Raw genomic sequence first — 20,539 nt, 5'->3', positions numbered from 1 at the left:
TTAAAATAAGTGGGTGCCCCTTTGTTGTATGATCAAGCATGTCATAATGGATGTTTATCCTCATTGAAATGAAAAATCTTTGAATTCGATTTACAATTCTGATTCGAAACGCTATGTCCTCCCACCTAAATAATAAAATAAGAAAAATCAAAAATATTTCATAGGTAGCTATAAAATAAAACATAACTTTACGGTAATTTTTTTTTAAGAAATTAAAAAAACTTACTGGGAACTTTAATTAAAATGTCTAATGTTAACAATACAAAGAAAAACTTTTATAAATGTCTAATAGAATAATATTTTTTAAATTTTTAAAATTTATTCATGACTATAAAATATAAATAGCTAAAAAAAAGGTCAAAATATTTTTTAAATGTTTGGTAAAAATTTCAAGATGATTATAAGTTTTAGAGTTACACTTATAATAATAAAATTGATTTTTTTCAAAAATTTGTTTTACCTACGTAAAAATTACCATTTTGTATTTTTGTTCATAATTGCCAGTTGGTTTGGTTTTTTCGACACATTCTAAAACTAATACGAATCTTCAATTTTCAGAGTAGGTATTTACGTATACACCTACAGTCGTACTGATAAGATTTACTTTTTAGAGTAACGTTAAACGGAAATACGGTAGGTACCTTCATAGAAGATGTGAGATGATATAATTGATAAATTGTAAACGTTATTTTCTATACTCAGAGAGACGCATCTACCATCTGATGGTTATGGAATACGAGTGTCGAGTATATAGTCTTACTAGTCTTAGTGACTTAGGCTGTTAGGCTATAGCAAATAATAATTAATATTTTAATATGTGTATAACGTATACGATGTTTACGAAAATTCAAATATAATAATAGTAAATAGTTATTATAAGTATATAATATATATTTCACCTGCCACCTATGTTTAATTCTAAGTATATTGGTAGGTCACACTGGCCACACATCTGTGCGAATCACACTAAAAAATCAGACTAATGTGTCACCAAGTGACTACAAGTGGCTGCCACTTGACAGCCTCGATTGAGCCTGAACGTTTTTCTTATGGATTATGTTTAAACTTTAAATTGTTTAGAATTAATTTGCCGAGAAAATAACCAATTAGAATTGCGAAGAGAATTTCAGAGGATTATATGTTTTCTCCATCTTACCCACTCGCAACAAGGCAAATTTGTATTCAAGAGCAGGATATTTTTAAATATTATTTTCACACAAAATAACCTTAAAAATTTGTGTCCAATAGAAATATAAACATTTTGTATAGTATTTAAAAGTTAATTTAATTTTCAAAGCCATTTATTTATAGAAATACATGTTGTCTTACATATCTATATTTTTATTACTGTATAACACAATCACTTTTCAATACATTTTAAACATTTATCGTCGTTAGTCGTATTATCTATGTTTTTTTAAGGTGTTGTCTCCAATATTTTAATACGAATAAATTATAATATAATTGGTTTCTTTATAAAACGTCAAGAAATTCATCATTATAATTATGTATATATTATTATGTATGGAAAAATGTCATAAATGGTATTGATAATTATATTTTATAGTTTTATACACGTTAATACCAAAATAATAAATAATAATATTACTATATATTTTATTATAATTATAAAAGTGATGATTTATATATATATTATATATACAGTGAAAACTCTTTATAACGAAAATCGTTACAACGAAAAACTCTATTATATTACGTAAATAACATTTAAGTTAACTTATAATGGTTGGTTTGATTTAAAACCTATTAATTACTCTTTATTACGAAAACTCTCAATATAACGAAAGAAATCACATGATCCCTTCAGATTCGTTATAGAGAGTTTTCACTGTACATATCTATAAAACAGCTACAAAACAACGAATGAACGATTTTTTAATTACAAGGTGCAGTGTCAATTTACATAAAAAATGTCTTTCTTTTTAAAATATGATACATTTAAGTTGTTTTTATATATACTATAGATATATATCCTATATATCTATAATACTTAGAAAATTTCGAATAAATCGTTAATTTTATGTATAACATGATTATTGATTACCTATTAACACCTAGTCATATAATAATCCAAGTTATGAGTATGCAAAACATTACAGTTTAAAATTGCTTATATATCGCAGAAAAATTGAAATATCGTAAAAAATGCTATATATTAACACAGATAAAGTTCTTATCTTGAAGTTTTATAAACGGTCAGTTCACTTTAATAATGCAGGCTAACACAAGATTAGTTCTGCTAAACCTAAATTTGCCGTGCTTCACGTAGGTCAGAAAGAGTAAACAAATAGTGCGATGACATCATCTCAAATCTCAATAAATTATGATAATACATGTTTACTGTTAAAGGTCGAATCGTCGTGTTGTTTATATATATGATACGTAGGTAGGTTACCTATTAATAATTTAGAAAATGTATTTTTAATACATTACGTAATGTCGACACTCGACACTATTAAAAATGTCATATTTCTTAGATAAGCGCTTTTAAAATAATATATATCGACACAAAAAATGGTTTTACTTTCAAGTTAACGTTAACTATAATATTTGAAAAAAGCTTAACTGCAATTCAATATTATGTTTAAGGTTTTTAATTTATTAAATCTTAAAAATTGCATTGATGGTTTGCAAGTATAGACTAACACTCTACTCTAGCCTCTAAGTAGCTATAAGAATAAATACGATATAATGGATCTATAGAGCACATAGTAAAAGTCAAAAGACAAGAAAACAAAATCTTTCCCCCCTATCAAAGGCCGGTAGTATAAATAGGACTATATAAATTGTTTTTAAATTCAAACACTGTTTTGTATTAATTTTGTTGTATTCGGTGTGAATCCGGCTTTATAATAGTTTATTGCTATTCGAGTCTTTGATCAGATCATTAACTGATTGATCTGAAATCTGACCCAAACACACGGTAGCGCATTATATTGTTTTCGTGTGCAAAGAGCCAATTTTATTACTAAAATAACTGATATTAATAGGAATGCATGATTATCACGTTAAATAGGTAGTTATTATTATGTATTTATTAACTTGTTTTTCAGAAAAATAAAAAATAGTTGTTATGATATACATTATACAATCAATATATAATTAAAGTTGGCAGCCGCATTGTTTTTTATATCTGTTATTGAAAGACTTGAAAAGTTGAAAGAAAACAAAATATATATCTGTATAATAATAACTATTATTTAATTTTATATTCTGAACAAATCTTATTAGTTTTCAAAATTTTTAATAGTTATCTTATTTCCATCAACTCTTTACAATAATCTTATTTTTAGTGTCATACAGCTTAATATTTTCCATGTAGTACACTATGTCACTACTCACTAATATTGAAGGTTATACTTATAATAATAGCCAATAGGAAATCAATTGTTGTTGGTACTTACCTACTTAAATGATTTTAATTTAATTTTTTCAGAATGGACTATAGAGTAGGTATAATTGAGTTATAAGTAGGTACCTAATAGGCAATAACTATTTAATAATTATACAAAAAAAAAAAGAGAAATTCCCTTTAAAACAAAAAATATACCAGCAACATACTATCTGGATTTAATGTGTTGAATTTTTATCTAATTTGTTTATTGTAATTATTGTGTACAGATTGTAAATTGTCTTTCTTAATAAAAAAAAAAAAACGTGTTGAATTATTAATATTTTAATAAGTAGGTATACCTATATTATATCAGTACATCACTCATATTATAGTCAGTCCTATCGGTTAATTTTAAAATATATATATGTACCAATAAATTGTAATGCGTTTAGTAGGAATTTGTTAATTATTAGTAATTAGTATAATTACTTAATACTGAAATTTGGTATTACATTTTACTATTTTAGCAATAGGTAAGAGGTAACTGATATTCTTTGACAAGCTTGTTTATATTCACATACTCGACTAATACATATAATACAAATAATAATAATATTATTGATAATATTCATACAGGTTTTTTTTTAAATACATTTATTTATGTTTTTTTTTTTCTGTAATTTTAAGAACACACCATATACGTGACAATACATAAACACATTTTAACATTTTAGACGTTATATAATAAATTTATAACCATGAATGATTATATAGTTATGATGTAGACCATAAAAAGCAATGCAATATGTCAAAATTAGTTGTATCTTTAGTGTATAAATTATAATTCATAAGAGAAATATAAAAATAAACAAAATCATAAATTTTATTTTTAGATGGTTTCTTTCATTTTAACCATTACCTAGTCTACACTAAATTATATCTTATAATTTATAATAATTAAGGACTTATAGTAAATATTATTATAAATAATTATATGAATTAATATAATATATACGATACAACCCAGTGTCTATGGTCTATATTGGTTTAATAATCTAAGTTAATACCAATAATAAACACCTATAGAAGACAAAAGAATCTTTTAAATACTTTTACATACATAAATTGCCAAGATATCAAAGCTTAACAATATATTGTATTTTAGATTTAATTTATAGTTTCACTAATAAAATAAGAGCCTGGGTTTTAACGCAAAATGCATATTTTTTTAAATGATCTTCAAAGTGCTTTACAAGTTCTTAATTTGTCAAGTTATTTAATTTATTATTTTTAATGCACATTTGTTTATATTTTTGTATGTTAACATTTAGATTGTATAATAGAGCCCTAAAAAATATGCGTGTTTCTGGTCAACATCATCGTCACCACATCATTTGATCAAATAAATTAATCAACATTCATAGAAATTTTAAAACTTCAGTAATTTTTTTAAAATAAATATTCTAAGTTAGTTTCAAACTATAAGCTAGATGAGCAACTTATAAAATATTGCATTGAAAAAATAATTTTATATATCAATTTTTAATGACATTATGACAGTAAAATGTATTTTTGGCTATTATTCACTAAATTTATATCTGTCTGAAATGGGAGATCTTAAAAAAAAATTATAAGTCAAATAGATAATCCTAAGTTAATACAAAAAATACAATTTGATTAAAATTAGGTTACAATAGTGGGTTACTGTAATGGATGGTATTAAATTTGAATTCAATAATGTAATATCATTGTAAACGAAAAAACGATTCTGAGTGGAAACAGTTTATCAGTCTAGGATATGTTATACTATATTAATTATATTATTATAAATTTCAAAAAAAAAAAAAATGTCGTCCGTGATTATTTAATATTATAAAATCGTGAAATCGTACGTTTTTTCTTCTTTAATCGTTTTATTTCAAGTACCGTTTTGAAAATTAAAAAATGACGTCTTCAAAGTACCAACTCTAGAACATTACCTTTCAGAAAAGATGCTACACTTGAAACTTTTGAGCAAGTTTAGAGGGAGAAAAATTGTTTACAAAAGAAAAAAAAAATTTGAATTAAACATCATTATAAAACCAAACCAATACATTCCTCGCTCCGCTCAGAATCTAGAAAACATTATTTACAGATTATTAAAATTATTATTGTTTTTTTGCTAATATATTTTGAGGTGTTGCTGATAAACCCCAACAAGGAGTAATTACAAATTAATTTATTTAGGAATGATGTGATTAAAAAATGCTACACGTTTATACATAAAATGTTTTTATCTATATATTACAGAGGAAATTAGAATCAACAGAATATTTTGTTCAAGTTACTAAAACACTTATAGTAAAATAGACGGTAAAACAACAAAAAAAAAGTGTACAATATTGTTGAAATGAACATTTTGGAGGGATAAAACTCAAGACATGAAAACAAATAAAATTATATAAAACAAATTGCACATTTTTCATTTTAAATAAAATTAAGTATAAAAACAATTTATAGACATCATAACTTATTACAATGTGTATATATATTTTATGTATCTAGATAGTTATTAAATATTACAAAATAATATTAGCAACAGTAACAGTCCCAAATTGTTTTTTAAATTCACAGTAAATTAAAATAAAAAAAAAACTTAACGATATTTCTATATGGTAGACAATTTTGGAATGTGCTTAATATTTTTGCATTATTAAAACATTTACAAATTATATACTTTATGGCGAAAAAATAAAATTATGAAAATTTGGCACATAAATTTAAAAAAAACACATGTAATACAAACATACATTTTAAAATTTAAATCTGAAATCAAATTATCTTAACTGTCTTCAGTCTCATTTGAAATTTGAAACAATAATGTTTATAAGTGGGTTCTGTACGTTAATAAATCTGGCAAAAATGACTAGCTTTTTGCCAAAAAAAAAAAAAAAAATAATAAAAAAATAATAATAAAATACAATAATAATAATAATAATAATAATAATATATATATATATATATATATATTTATACACATATAATTATATGCAAACACATACACACACATACGTATATATATATACATTTTTTAATTACATATAACTTAAAAAAAATCTATAAGTACAATTTTTCCAAATAATCTGAATTACATCTCTACTCGCTAAAATATCAAGAGTATTTCTGAAAGTACGACGAAATATTAATGATTTATTCGTGTGACTTTATTTAAATTTAAATTTTTACAAATTATTAGCTTTCATAACTGGCACAATCAATAAAGGAGGTAGAAACACAATTATATAGGGCTGTGTATTGGATATAATTAATATATTATTACATATTGGTACCTACGATAATATTCTTGAACGTTAACATAATTCATGTAAGATATAGGAACATATTAAAAAATAACAAGTCATTTCAATGGCATGTGTGATGTTTACACAACGAATGGAGGAGTTAAAAGAAAAAGTTTTGGAAATATGGACCACGATAATACAACAAAACACATCTAACATGTCCAATACTAATACAGCCCTATACGTTTATACAAGTATATAAATACGAACGAACCGTCGTCATACGCGTTGATTAAAATATTATTTTGTTTATGTTATACATCATCGTGTCATTATTATAAAATATTATTAAAAATCATGTGAAATAACAATAATATTCAAAATAACGTTTTGATTTGATGGTCACACAAATAAAATAAAACAATAATAACGAAGTATTGTGAATTCTTTTGCGGGGGGAGAGTTTGTTTTTTAAATATTTAATTTAATTTTTAGTGGCAAACAAACAACATTTATACTTCATGAATTACACACAAACATGATTAAGAACTAATTAAAACAATTGCGATAAGTCTTTGAGGTACGCAAAGGGATTCTATATAAAGATTCTCGAAATGGTAATAAAATAATATTAATAATAGCAATAACATTATCATTTTGAACGAATTTTACGGTCAAGTATAAGTAGGTAAGTCCCGAATGGCGAGCGTCCGGCTCGACCGTCTCATGTATTATTTTTTTTTTTGTTTTTGTTTTTGTTTATTTGCCTACAATAATCCCAGATTATAACACGTCATAATTATCCGTCAAATACATTCACAATACACTTACGAATATAATATAAATATCAATATTAAAACTATATTCGATTTGTATTGGGCATGCATCATCATTGCGCTGAGAATAAAAAAAAAAAATTACGATAAATTGAGCGGGTGGGTCAATAATAATAATAATAATAATATTAATAATAATAATAAACATCATGGTACGCAACAACAACAACAATAACAATATGATTATCCTACACGTGACATCATCGTCATCGTTACAATTATATTATCATTATTATTATGTACTGTCGTTTAGCTTCGCTACGTCACGCTGATGGCGGGCAGCGTCCGGTTACTGTTGTTGGGGCGCTGTTGTTGTTCGGATTGGTTGTTCGGGCCACCGCCGGTTTTCAGATCGTTCTGCTGCTGGTGTTGCTGTTGCTGCTGCTGCAGATCCCTGGGGTTGTTATGGCACTTGTTGTTGACGACACCACCCGTCAGCTGGTTGACGCTGAGCGGGTTGTTGATGTCGTGCGGGTTGGTGCCAACCGGCTGATGGTGCCTGGTGGGCACCACCACGGCCAACGGCATGCGCACGGACATCGGCGGGCACTCGTACTCGGACACGTGAGGCGTCAGTGGCGTGGCAGGGGACAGGCTGGCCTGCGTCAACATTCCCGGGCTGGTCAGGCTGGACAGGGCGCTCAGGCCACCGGGGCTGGACGCGGAGTCGGCTTCCTCGTTGTCCGAGTGGCCCAGGCTGCCCGTCGACTGGTTGTCGTCAGACTGGTTGCCAGAGTCGCCGCCGCTCTCGATGTACCGTATGCAACGTTTTTTGCGCCTAAAAAACCGAGTACGAGCAACAATTAATACATAGATAATCGTAATATTTCGTCGTCGTCATAATATAATATAAGGAGAATAATATAACGTTATAGATGAGTGTACACATATAATATAATAATTTATGGCAGAGGATTTATAACATTAGAATATTTGTTTTTTTTGCGCAATCATTAAAAAGGACAGTTAGAAAAAATTGTGTTTAATAAACTAAAAATTATACGTATTTCTTATTTGATACTGTATATGCATTTATAGATATTTTTTGGTTTTCGAAGAATAATATTATTGTTTTAGGGGATATTTTTACTCATTTTCTTTTAAACAATAATTCAGTTCTTTACCATTTGATTATTTAAAATGTTCACGCACTGTAACCGTAATGGCTGCTTGTCGATTGTATATCCACCTAACTGTTGTCCATGTGTTTTTTAACTTTGTTCTTATTTTAAATGCTATATTTAATTTATTGATTTGTAATATTTATTATTTCTGACACTAAGAAATTATTTTTTAATGCATTACAGCATGTATATATTGAGATTTTTTAGGGCGATAATAATACTGTATATCCTCTGCCCTAAATATTATGTTAAGGATGTATCCATGGAGCATTTGACGATTTAATGATAAGCGATATGGTAATCATCGTTAAATCGTTAAAGGAATACATCCCACATTATACACGCATGTTATAATATTATAATATAATCGACTGGCAAAAATTAAAATATAAAATATAAAAGTCGTACAATATTAGCGATAAAATATAACGCACGCACAACCCTCAGAAAATGTGGGTTTTATTCAATCATAATAATAATAATAATAATAAAATTATATACATGTTTTGAAATAAACTAAGAAATAAACTCATATTCAAATTCCCCTCACTTGTATTAAAATATTAGAAAACTACAGGCTGATAAGTCTAATACCTATAGTAAAAGTTCATATTAATTTAGCAAACGATCATGTTGAGGCGTCAATACAATATATCCGCGAACTTTACAACTTTCTTAAGCCGTGAAATGTATTAAAAGCTACCAACAAACTTTACCAGAATAATAAATTGTGAGAATCAAAATAATTTTGTGCTTTTGGTTATTATTTTTTATTAATATCGATTGAATCGTTCTAGTTAGAAAATAGTAGCGATATATATGCCGATAATACAATGTTAATATAGTTGCTATAACAGCTACCATAATAGTATAATGAAAAATTGAGTGGGACGTAAGCGATATTTTCTTTTCTTATGAGAGGAGTTTGAAATGTTTTTAAAATTGCTAGCTAAAAACAAAAAGGGATCACACGCAATTAAATGTCTACGCTAAACTATATTGTTGTAATCCAAAAATAAATACTAAAAATCCTACAATAATTAGGTATAGCTAACTATATAATTAGTATAGGTAATAAAATGTTTAAAAACAAAACAAAAAAACGTTAATGCAATAGAAATAGTAATAAAAGTGACAAAATCAAAAACAACAACAACAAACTAAAAGTTAAAAAAAACGAGTAAAACTGATACGGACGAAGCACATACAACAACATAATACATCGTCATTACTAATAAAAAAAATATATAAACACACGCATTAACATATAGGGAAAATGAACTCACGAAATTGATGATTATTTGGGTTATTTATATTTGGATTTGGTTTTTTTTTTGTTTTTGTTTTTTGTTTTTTTTTTTTTTACAGATTAACATATGTGGGCCCCTGTGGGGAAGCAGCGTTGGAAGGGCCGTGAACGTGTTGTGCTAAGATGCTTCCTCCGCCTGCTCCGTCAGGGCTACAAACCATATCAGTCGTCATACACACAATACATATAGGTATAGTACAAAATTCCACAAAAATATTATAGTATATCCTAATATTTTACATACATAATAATGGTAAAATAACACTACACAGAACATCCAGAATTTTGACGAACAAATCAACTCGTAAGACACAGTCATTTTGATATCGTATATTACTCTGGATGTCTTGCTATTTTTTTTGTTTTATATATACAAATCAAAGTTCATATATATTTTACTAAATATATTCAGAAAATGTGTCTACATGCTCTAAAATTACTCAAAAAAGTGGGCAATATATATATTTTTTAAACAAAGACGTATTTCGGTGCTTCAGACTGATATGGTTAAAAAGCTTTGTATTAAGGATTAAGCTAACAGACTTATATTAAAGCTTTATCATTAAGATTACTTTTCTCTGGCAAGACACATTTTCTGAATAGGTTTGCGGCAATAGATAATATAAATGATCAACATTATGTTTTAAGTAATATAGTATATTGATTAGGTATAAGAATAAAAATCATTGGAAATGATTTGAAAAATATATATAGATAATATATATTATATGATATACTACTAAATGTATGAGAAATATGTGAAAAATAAGACGTTGTAACTGAATCGTTAAATTTTAAAAAAGAATTTATTTTTTAAATTTAGGTATATAGCTACAGTTATTTGGACAATGTTGTAGCGGATAACACTTCAAAAACAATATTAATCTAAAAGAAGTTGGCTCTATATACAGTTTTATGGAAAATTTAGAAAGCCATAATATATGTATATTTCGGAGGAGTAATTCTTGAAAATATGAAAAATACTAAAATGTATTTAAAAACGAGGACATCACAGGAGCCAGACCAAGTATTTTTATTAGACATTTACTCGTGAAATTATTCTACATTAAATATTTGATTATAGCAAATATTATCGTTGTGAGTATAATTACCTGCAAGGTTTACACCATTGGCTCTGCTGGTCGAGTCCATATCTCGCACGGCATTTTTTCATGCTGTTATTACCTATTTGATAAAAAAAAAGTTAATTAGAAATAAAATCGTTTTAGTTATGTATAAAAAACCAGTAAAATTATTATTTATTTATTTATTTTTAAAGCATATAGGCGTTCATAAGCAAAATACAACAACCGTTATTTTCAAAAAATAGCCTTATTTTGGGTACCATGCATACATAATTGCGCCAGACAAACACCTCGTTAAACTCCAAAATTAAACAACAACAAAATATAAACAAATTATGTGTTCGCTTTTTTTTCTGATTTTGATAAAATATATGTATATATAGGGGGAACGTGCATCAAAAAGCGTCTAATGTTCAGGAAACGAACGCATTAGCGTAAAATTAATAAAAAAAAAAAAAGTATGAAGATAGAAAATAAATAAAATTGACATATTTTATTTATTCGACATTATTATTATTATTTGTTTTGTTTTATTTGTTTTTTTTTTTGGGTTCTACCTCCGTCATGGGTTTCTTGTTTGCGCTTCCTCTTCTTGGCCCGTGTCGCATTAGTGCGCGACGACCAGTCTGGATAGAGCTGCATGTGTATCTGTCTCTCACGACGCGCCAGCTCATAGTACTTGGCCTGTTCTTCGCGACCTAACGCGTGCCACTATATTGCCACACACAGATACACAAATGTAAGGTGACAAATCGTAATGAGTTAAAAAAAAAAAAATGATAAAAAAAAGATTAACACTAGGTATACATTTGTTTCGTACAAATTATTACCACCAAGAATTAAAACGGAAGAAAGAGTATCACCTAGTTGGTTACAAAAGAACAAAAAATAAAAATAAAAATGATTTTATTGTATGATTCTATATATTTTTATCATTATTATTATTATTAATCGTTTCTTCTTGTAAAAATTTGAATTAAAAAAAAATGTAAAAAAAAAAAATAATAACATTTTGTTCAATTATTTGGAGCTAAACGTGTGTTTGTACGGCTAAGTTCTTGTGAAACAAATCTCTTGGATATAAAACAAACGTTAAAAGCAAGCTACCAAAAAAGTTGTTTTTCGAAAAAAACATCCCAAACTATATATATTATATAACATTATATTATATCTTGTTTGGTGCACGACCACCGGCAAGCACGCATTTCGTTTTGACCATTATGCTCGAGCTACGACCAGGCTATAAGATTGTTAATATATATTTATATATAGTTAGTATATTATGGCGATTCGTAATGTTTATACACATATGATACATCATATTATATGCGTATATAATATGTATATAAATGGGTATAATATATATAAATATGAATAAAAATATGTCGCTCGGGTTAGATGCACAACAATTTATGTCGACCACAATATTATATCGTCTAACATGCGGCTAAATTATATTTAACGTAAATTATGTTATTGTCAAATGATAGAAATCTACAGATATATAGTTCTGAGTGGCTGAATGAATAGCGAGTATACTGCAGGGACGTGTTAAACATTTTTTAGACAAATGGTTATAGTCGATATACGAATACACAGTAATATAAATGTTATGTATGATCATATTAAATTATATAAATGGATTTTAGTGTGAAGGTTAGTAGTTTTACTTGGCGTCCTACACACGCCAAACGATATGCCACGATATATGATATATTATAATATAGATCCGGAAAATGTGTTATTTTTATTTCAATATTATAACACGAATACAATTTGCTAACTAATGTATATAGGTATTTGAAACAATCTAAATAAGAGTAGTTGTTAAATGAATACATAACAACATTTTGTACGTACACTGGTGCAGGCTCGGGAATAACGTTATCTAGGTTTAACAACAGCATAATAAAAACCATTATGTCCATAAAAGGCAGTCAGTCAGCTAGCCAGCCAGCCAGCCAGAAAATACTTTTGAATTGATTAAGAATTATTTACTAAGCACCGCAGGAGCTATAACCAGAGGTATATAGAAAAACAAAAGTGATCCTATATAATATATTTTATATTATCTTGGGAGTATAAAAATAAATATGACAAAAACGAAGGTATAAAAAATCTTTAGCCTGGGTCGGTACTGCATGCTGCTATTTGCACGTGGACACGAAAAACAAAAAATAAATAAATAAAAAATATAATGCCGATTAATAACGAGGGACTACCTCCTGAGCCAGCATCTATGACCGGTACGCGCTCTTTCTTCCGTTTCTTCTTCTTGGCGCCGTATCCATAGTTATCCCGAGCGCTCCAACCAGGATACAGTTCCATATGGAGTTGTCGTTCCTGGCGCGCTTTCTCGTAGTACTTGGCCTGCTCGTCTCGCGACAGAGAGTGCCACTATATTACACAAAACCACTTTTTCAGTTCGGTTTTTTCCCACTTATTATTGTTATTATCTTTTAAATTATTATTATTCTTTTTTTTTTTTAACAAATTCTCCATATTTTATTATTATTTCAAAACAAACATATAAGTATACACCAATATATACTGTAAAAACTGTTAATGGACACTTACCCGTCGCCCTAATATCTGGTTGATCGCTGCACTCTCTTTGAGTGTACACTCCGCCACCACCTTTGCCCTCATTTCTTTCATGTATAACATAAACGCATTTAGAGGTTTCTTTATGTGGGGCTTCTTCTTATCTATACGGTTCGTAAAATGAGAGAAAATATTTAAGTCAGGTATAGGGTACATCGGTCACGAAATCATGTGCAGCGCTATAGAAATACATTACCTTGGTTATTACTGTTTTGAACAGTATCATGTTGTTTGGAGCCGTCTGAGCACGAAGAGTTTTTACTATGGTCGTTTTGCGGCCTGAAAAAAAAACATTTGTTGATAAGGCAAATTATATGTCGTACCGCGTACATGGTATATACTATATAGTATGAAAAGTAAGTATAAACATTAAATGTCGAGTTTCGTATTATTTATTATAATAGTATGCGCACTGCATACTTAATTCGATTTTAACCAGAAAATCGAAGCAAAACAATAATCCGACCATTCGAGTGTGAAGTGATGATACATATTATTATTATCTACCGTTTAAACCCAATCGATGGAGAAAACATGAATAAACACACGTATTACATGCGGCCCCCAACTATTTATTATAATTTTAATATTTTTCCAAAACCCGTCTGCATAGTTTATTTTGTAGGTATAATTTGCGCGAACACCGATTTGTGGAATAATTATATATTTTATAATGGCGACCAAAAGACCAACCGAGTTGCGGAACCGCTACAAGAGTTGGCGGGCGAAACCGATCTCTTTCTATCGTCCTTATTCGAGGTGGATGACGATGGCACGATTGCGGTGTTGGAGGTGGCGGTGGCGGTGCAGGAAGACGATGTTGACAAGGACGAGCAGGAGGATGAGTATGCAGTGGTCGTGGTGGTAGTGATAGTAGTGGCAACGGTGGTGGTGGTAGTGGTGGTGGTGGTTGCGGCCGCGACGACAGCGGCGGCGGCTGCGGCGGCAGCCGCGTACTGTTGTGCGGCTGAATTGTGCTGCTGCATCACCTGCCAGAACCTGTTAGCCGGTGTCCAGAACGACGAGGCAGCGGTTCCGGTGGTACCGTACTGTGCGGCAGCGGCGGCCCGCTGGAACAGTTGATCGTTGAGCATGCTGTTCATGTACAGGCTGGACAGCAGGCCGGACGGGAACACGGGAGCCGTGGCTGCCGCCACAACGGGTGGCGACATAACCGTTGACGGGGCGACCACCGCCACTGGTCGGTTTTTGCGTTTCACGAGGTTCAGCGGTTCCATGTGTGATGGACCGAAGAGACCGTCGTCCGTTAAAAACGGCACGTCAACGATATAATAATAATATTATTATTATTATTGTAAAGTTATGACTGCGTTTTGAGCGGACTGGTAAAAGGCGACGACACGGCACAACGGCGCGAACGACGCGTGCCGGCCACCGTTCGTGGACGGCGTATTACGGGCGGCGACATGGTAGGCAGCACCGCAGTACTAGGTCGTCGGACGAACAAACGGGCGAGCGAAAACGCGTCGCGATGGTTTTTGACTGTATTTAGAAAAATGCACGAAAAACACACACTCGCGCTGGCGACGCGACACAGTCGTATAACACAATGATCGAGGGCACCGGGACGACAAATAATATTCGCCGGAACGATAGAAAAACACGAACGATATTATTATATTATATATATTTTCGCGTTTCCGTTGTCGCCACCGCCGCCGCCGCCGTCGTCGTCGTCGTGACATTTGTCTTTCTCCCTCGTTCACCCCTACCACTCCAACCAACAGTGCCACACCCTCACTCAGCAAAACCCCCCCAACCCACCACCCCACCAACACCAGGCGGGGTCACTGAGCTCTGCCCATAAACGTCAATAATGATGGAATGCCGACGGCGTTACGTCATTCATACCACCCTTTGGCGTACGAAAAAAATAAAAATCCCGACAACGACAACAACAACAATAACAAGACTGCCACCGCGCAAGTGTACCACACGCACTCGAAACACGGTTTTTTGGTTTACAAAGTATGAATCGTGTTCATAACAATTTACTTCGAATCATTTCCGTTGATAATATTTGAAAATTTAGCACTGAGCTTTCCGTATCGATATAATTTTGATTGTTTCGTAGTGATCGGCTTCTGTCGTAAAGATTTTACATTGTTTCCCACCCCCATGCCCAATAACAAAACAAACACTATCATTTCCAAGAAATTTTATGTGCACCAGTAAAATATCATGGGCACAGAGCGCGGGGTTTCACTTAGTCATTCGATATTAGTCTCCGAGATGGCGACATTTTAGGGGATGATGCCGTCACCGATAGATAGCACGTACGATTTAAAAAATAATTTATAAAGTTGGCGCTTTATGGTAACCAGATGGAGTGTTGTATACATGATTTCGCCAACATTTAGTTATGTATATTCTATAATGAGTACGTTGGAACGGCATAGTACGTAATCTGCAGACGAATAAGAAACATCGTTAATACTTAAGAGTACCACCGTCCGCCGTTGTATATTATATTCTAGCTTTTTACTAAACTATTATCATAACGACAATTTAGAGTTATTATTTATTATTATAGGTCAAATATTATAGATTATTACGCAGATGAGATTTCAAAAAAAGTAAATTTAAAATTAGAATTAAGATGTTATTAGATATTGTTAATTTATTTTAAAACGAAACACAAATATAATTATTTGAAATTAAATAACAAATCATGTAAACCAATTCATTATTAATATAATATATATATATATATAAATATATGATTATACAAAATAATAAAAAAAATAATAGGCAAGTACTTATGGAATTAATACTATTTTATTATTTTAAATATGTTGCAAAGCAAACAAAATATAATATCATTGTAATACTAAAGCCATTTGTGAAATTATATGCATTATATAGTTTCATACTTTGACAGGAATTCTGGTATTCGTAAATATCTACGAAAAATAACCAACAGGGTAATAATTTTTTTTTAAGCTGATATAATTGAGCAATATGGAAAATTAAACTTCATATTTTATCATTGACTATTGACTATACTACTGATTTAACCTATACTAATAATTAATATTTATGGAATACCAACTATTTTATGTATTTTATATTATATTATTATAAAAATAACTTATCCAGTTAAAAACATTTGAATTAAATAATTTATAAAAATACAAACATTTTATCGAGGTTGTAATTAATATTGATGATATCATTGGGTAATGGGTAAGTAGGTAATTGGAAGTGTTAAGTATTAAGCTTGATGAATAATATAGAGTAGTTTTTATAGAAATTAAAAAAATATTATTCACATTATAAATAAATCAATATCTTAAGATAAAAAATTAAAATAGACTATTTACCACAGTAAAATAATTTTATTATATTATTATAAAATGAACATATCATATAACTACGAATTTATTTAATAATAAATCTAAGTTGAAATGTAACAAACAATTTTGATAAAAATTGTATTTTATTATAATAATTTCATAAATCGTAATAATATGCATAAAACACTGATATCATGTAGGTAATTTATATAAATATAAACGTACTACGTAATATTATATAAGCGATATTTATAATGTTAATTATTTTAATTAATATTAAGTATTGTTTAACGACTTTGTTATATATGAGAAGAAGATTTAAATTCTATACTCCTTGCATATAAGTGATAGTATAAGAATAAATATATTTTTTTTAGTGATCAGTAGTATAGCAATGTACAATTGTTTAATTATTATAAACTACTTATAATTTAATATTAGAAAAGATAACAACTCATTGATTAAAAATATTAAACAGAATAATATATTAATATTTCATTTTTAAAGATATGCCACATTAAAATAATTATATATAATCTATACTATGTCTAACCATAGTCAGAGACAGCAATGATGGTATCGAGATAGGAAAGATGAATGCCACCGGAGCCGAGAAAATGATTTATGTAGATAAGGACTAATACATACAATAAAGATGATTATGATAATTATTCTTGTTAGCCATTAATTATAAAGTGAATTTATCATTACAATAGTGCGAATTTCAATTATGAAGTAATAAAACAAATCCGAAGAGAACATGCATGTCACAAATAAACGAACTCATGTTTTTTTATAAGACAATACGACAAATTATGAGTGTTATTTTATGACTAACAAATGTTAAACATTCAATTATTTATAATATATTATATAGTACGTATATAACTATTACATAGAGAACCCTTAAAAGAATCATTATAAATTAACTTTTAAGTAGCAAGGTTTACCAAATTTTCATTATAATTAATCAAACATAATTTATGATTTACAATGTCTATATCGAACGGTATAAGCTGTATAAATAAATTCAATGATGCACATTCTTAATAAAGAATTAAAAATATAGCTCTTAATAATATAATTGAAAGCACATCACTCTCAAATGTTTTAAGTACTTCAAAAACTTAAATAGAATATGTACGTGAAAATTAACGAAGTGCAATTTAAGCGTTCAAGTTGAATCATTAGGACATTTTAGAAAGGGTAAAATATAAAAATAAATAAAAGAGTACATACAAGTAGTGACGGGGAATCCCTGACTGAAACAAGGGGCGCGTTCGATAAATTCGTAACCATGGATACCATCTCTCGGAAAACTACCAATGGGAGCGTTTTAAAAAAAGCTCCCTACAGTGTGTAATCCACATGCAAATTCCCCCTCACCATCCCTCTTTTATTCCCACTACGTTGTACTATAACTGCAATTAAAGAGCTTATTCAACCAGCAAAAACCCCTTCCCTGAGGCAGTTTAAAAGCAAATTCCTCTTTATTTTCATTTGTAAAACTAAAAGAAAGATTAATCAACATAAAATTCTGAAAATACCTGTGATTAGAATCCGTATGCAGGTCTTGTCTCACTCCCGGAGTTACAATTGCAGGATGAGAATGATGGGTATGATGGGATAAATGGTGATGAGGTGATGGACCAGTCATCAGTCCAGTCGGTGAAAACCTATACAGCTCACTAAAAAAATACACAATATTTTGTTATGGATATAATATTCAATTATAAATGATAAAGGGGCATAAGGTTCCGCCCAAGAGAAGCGTATTTTTCTGCCCATTTAGTACAACTACCAAATTAAAAAAATGAACAAAATATGATTGTAAAATATATACCCGAAATACAATTAATTTATACAAAGTTATAAAGCATAATAGTAAAATAAATAATTGTTATCTCTTATATTTACCGTGATAATCATTTATAATTAATAAAAGAGTACCATTTAAAAAAGCTTTGTTATTTTTCCTCACCCGACAGTTACTCATATTAACGGCGACTTAGGTCTTCGCCACAACCAAATGTATACTTAACATTTACTTTCGATTTTAATAAATTAAACACGCACATTTTACGAGTAATAACATAGATAATTATTTCTTTTTGAGTATTTTTTGGTTATTATACTAATATTTTTTTTATATCATTATCTGAATTATCTGAATTATAAGTTATTTACTATCTCATATAAAATGTATACGATGAAATTCTATTAAAGTTAATTCTATATAATTTTTTTATAAAATTGATTCGTTTTTATTTTTCATTTTTTTTTTTGGAAACTATTTTTTAGATGTGAAATTTTTGCAGGGGTACTTTCAAACAAAAATTTATCATAATATGTATTTATAAAAACATAATTTTTAAATTAAAAAAAAATGATATTGATTTAATGTTTTTGTACGTAACCATAGGTATAATAATATATGATATGCCTAATGCTAATATTGATTAATTATAGAAATTTACTAATTATAGTACATTCGTACTCGGAGAAAAAATATTACTGTTATTTTAAATATATTGTTAAAATGCAATATACCTAATACACACAAAGCTCAAAGTAGCATAGCATATTTCTAATAACATATATTATTATTAACATACACCTACAATAAATTTTAAAAAACAGGAAAAGTCGCTCTGCTAGTCAGCTTTACAATAGATGTTTAGTGTACCTAAACGACCTAAATTGAATTAATATGCCATTGCGTAAAGATCACTGTAATGGACGTGTTAAATTTGAATATATATAGATATATATAATAAATATAAATCATCGAATCCGTAAAACGATTCTGAGCTAATACAGCAGTGTATTAATGTACACTTCTATGGATATTTTTTGATTATTTATTGACTTATTAGTAATTTATTTTTCTATTAATAAAATTGTAGATTGATCAAATGTTTTCAAACAATTACTCGCATAAATATTATAATGTCAATTAATTTAAGATCTAGTACCTAATCATGTAAATTGAAAAAACTTTCAAGTCTCGAAGAACTACTAATAATATTTATTGAATAACAAGAATCGTCAAAATTTGAACTTGAAATGTTAATAAAACTGTATGATTTCTTAGATTTTTATATTTCTATAATAATAACTTTTGAGGAACGTTGCATGTATCAAAACGACAAAACACCATATAATTTAAAATCTTAGTTATTAAACTATCTAATAGCTTAAAACTACAAAATATAATTTTGAAATTTTCATAATATTATAGACGAATTTTGACAAAATTTGTACTTTAATGCATTTACATGCAATAACAACTTTGATCATGTATTTTCTGTAATATTTTTAAATTTTTATAGCTTGTGTTTATTAATATTTCAAGGTTTTTGATTGATCATAAAAATTCGAAAATTCAAAACGTCTTTTAATTGCTAAAAATTAATTTGAATATTGAGAAGATTTCAACATAATATTATACAGAAAATAATGATTGAAGTAATAAATAGTAAAATATTTCAAGTTTTTAGTAATAATAAAACGACAAAAGTGAGGAAAACACTACCATAGAAAATATGAAATATATTATATATTATCAGATATTCTGTGACATTACCAACTATACCTATATGTATATAGTCGTTTTAAATGTTTATAT

General features: G+C 28.8%; 1 protein-coding gene across 8 annotated transcripts in view; it reads right to left on the bottom strand.

Annotated features, from left to right (window-relative positions):
• Positions 1-5,609: 5,609 nt before the first annotated feature.
• pan (transcription factor pangolin) overlaps positions 5,610-20,539 on the bottom strand; it is a 54,308-nt gene continuing 39,378 nt past the window's right edge. For 3 of the 8 annotated variants that reach the window (XM_089224821.1, XM_089224818.1, XM_089224820.1), the window contains 6 exons: positions 18,459-18,599; positions 13,791-13,873; positions 13,568-13,698; positions 13,213-13,387; positions 11,018-11,090; positions 5,610-8,250 (listed from right to left, as the gene is read on the bottom strand). In XM_089224821.1, coding sequence (XP_089080947.1) covers positions 7,731-8,250; positions 11,018-11,090; positions 13,213-13,387; positions 13,568-13,698; positions 13,791-13,873; positions 18,459-18,599 — 1,123 coding nt within the window. In that variant the 3' untranslated portion in view covers positions 5,610-7,730. Of the gene's footprint in view, positions 8,251-9,882; positions 10,056-11,017; positions 11,091-11,547; positions 11,702-13,212; positions 13,388-13,567; positions 13,699-13,790; positions 13,874-14,287; positions 15,314-18,458; positions 18,600-20,539 lie in introns of those variants that run through there. The other 5 variants (XR_016191229.1, XR_016191230.1, XM_089224819.1 and 2 more) reach the window with 5 other exon arrangements.

The sequence above is a fragment of the Diuraphis noxia genome, unplaced genomic scaffold (genome assembly GCF_037042655.1).
Source record: "Diuraphis noxia isolate RWA-SAM2 unplaced genomic scaffold, SU_Dnox_SAM2 contig0003, whole genome shotgun sequence".
In the NCBI taxonomy this organism is placed as follows: domain Eukaryota; kingdom Metazoa; phylum Arthropoda; class Insecta; order Hemiptera; family Aphididae; genus Diuraphis; species Diuraphis noxia.
This window is presented reverse-complemented; position numbering and strand designations above follow the sequence as displayed.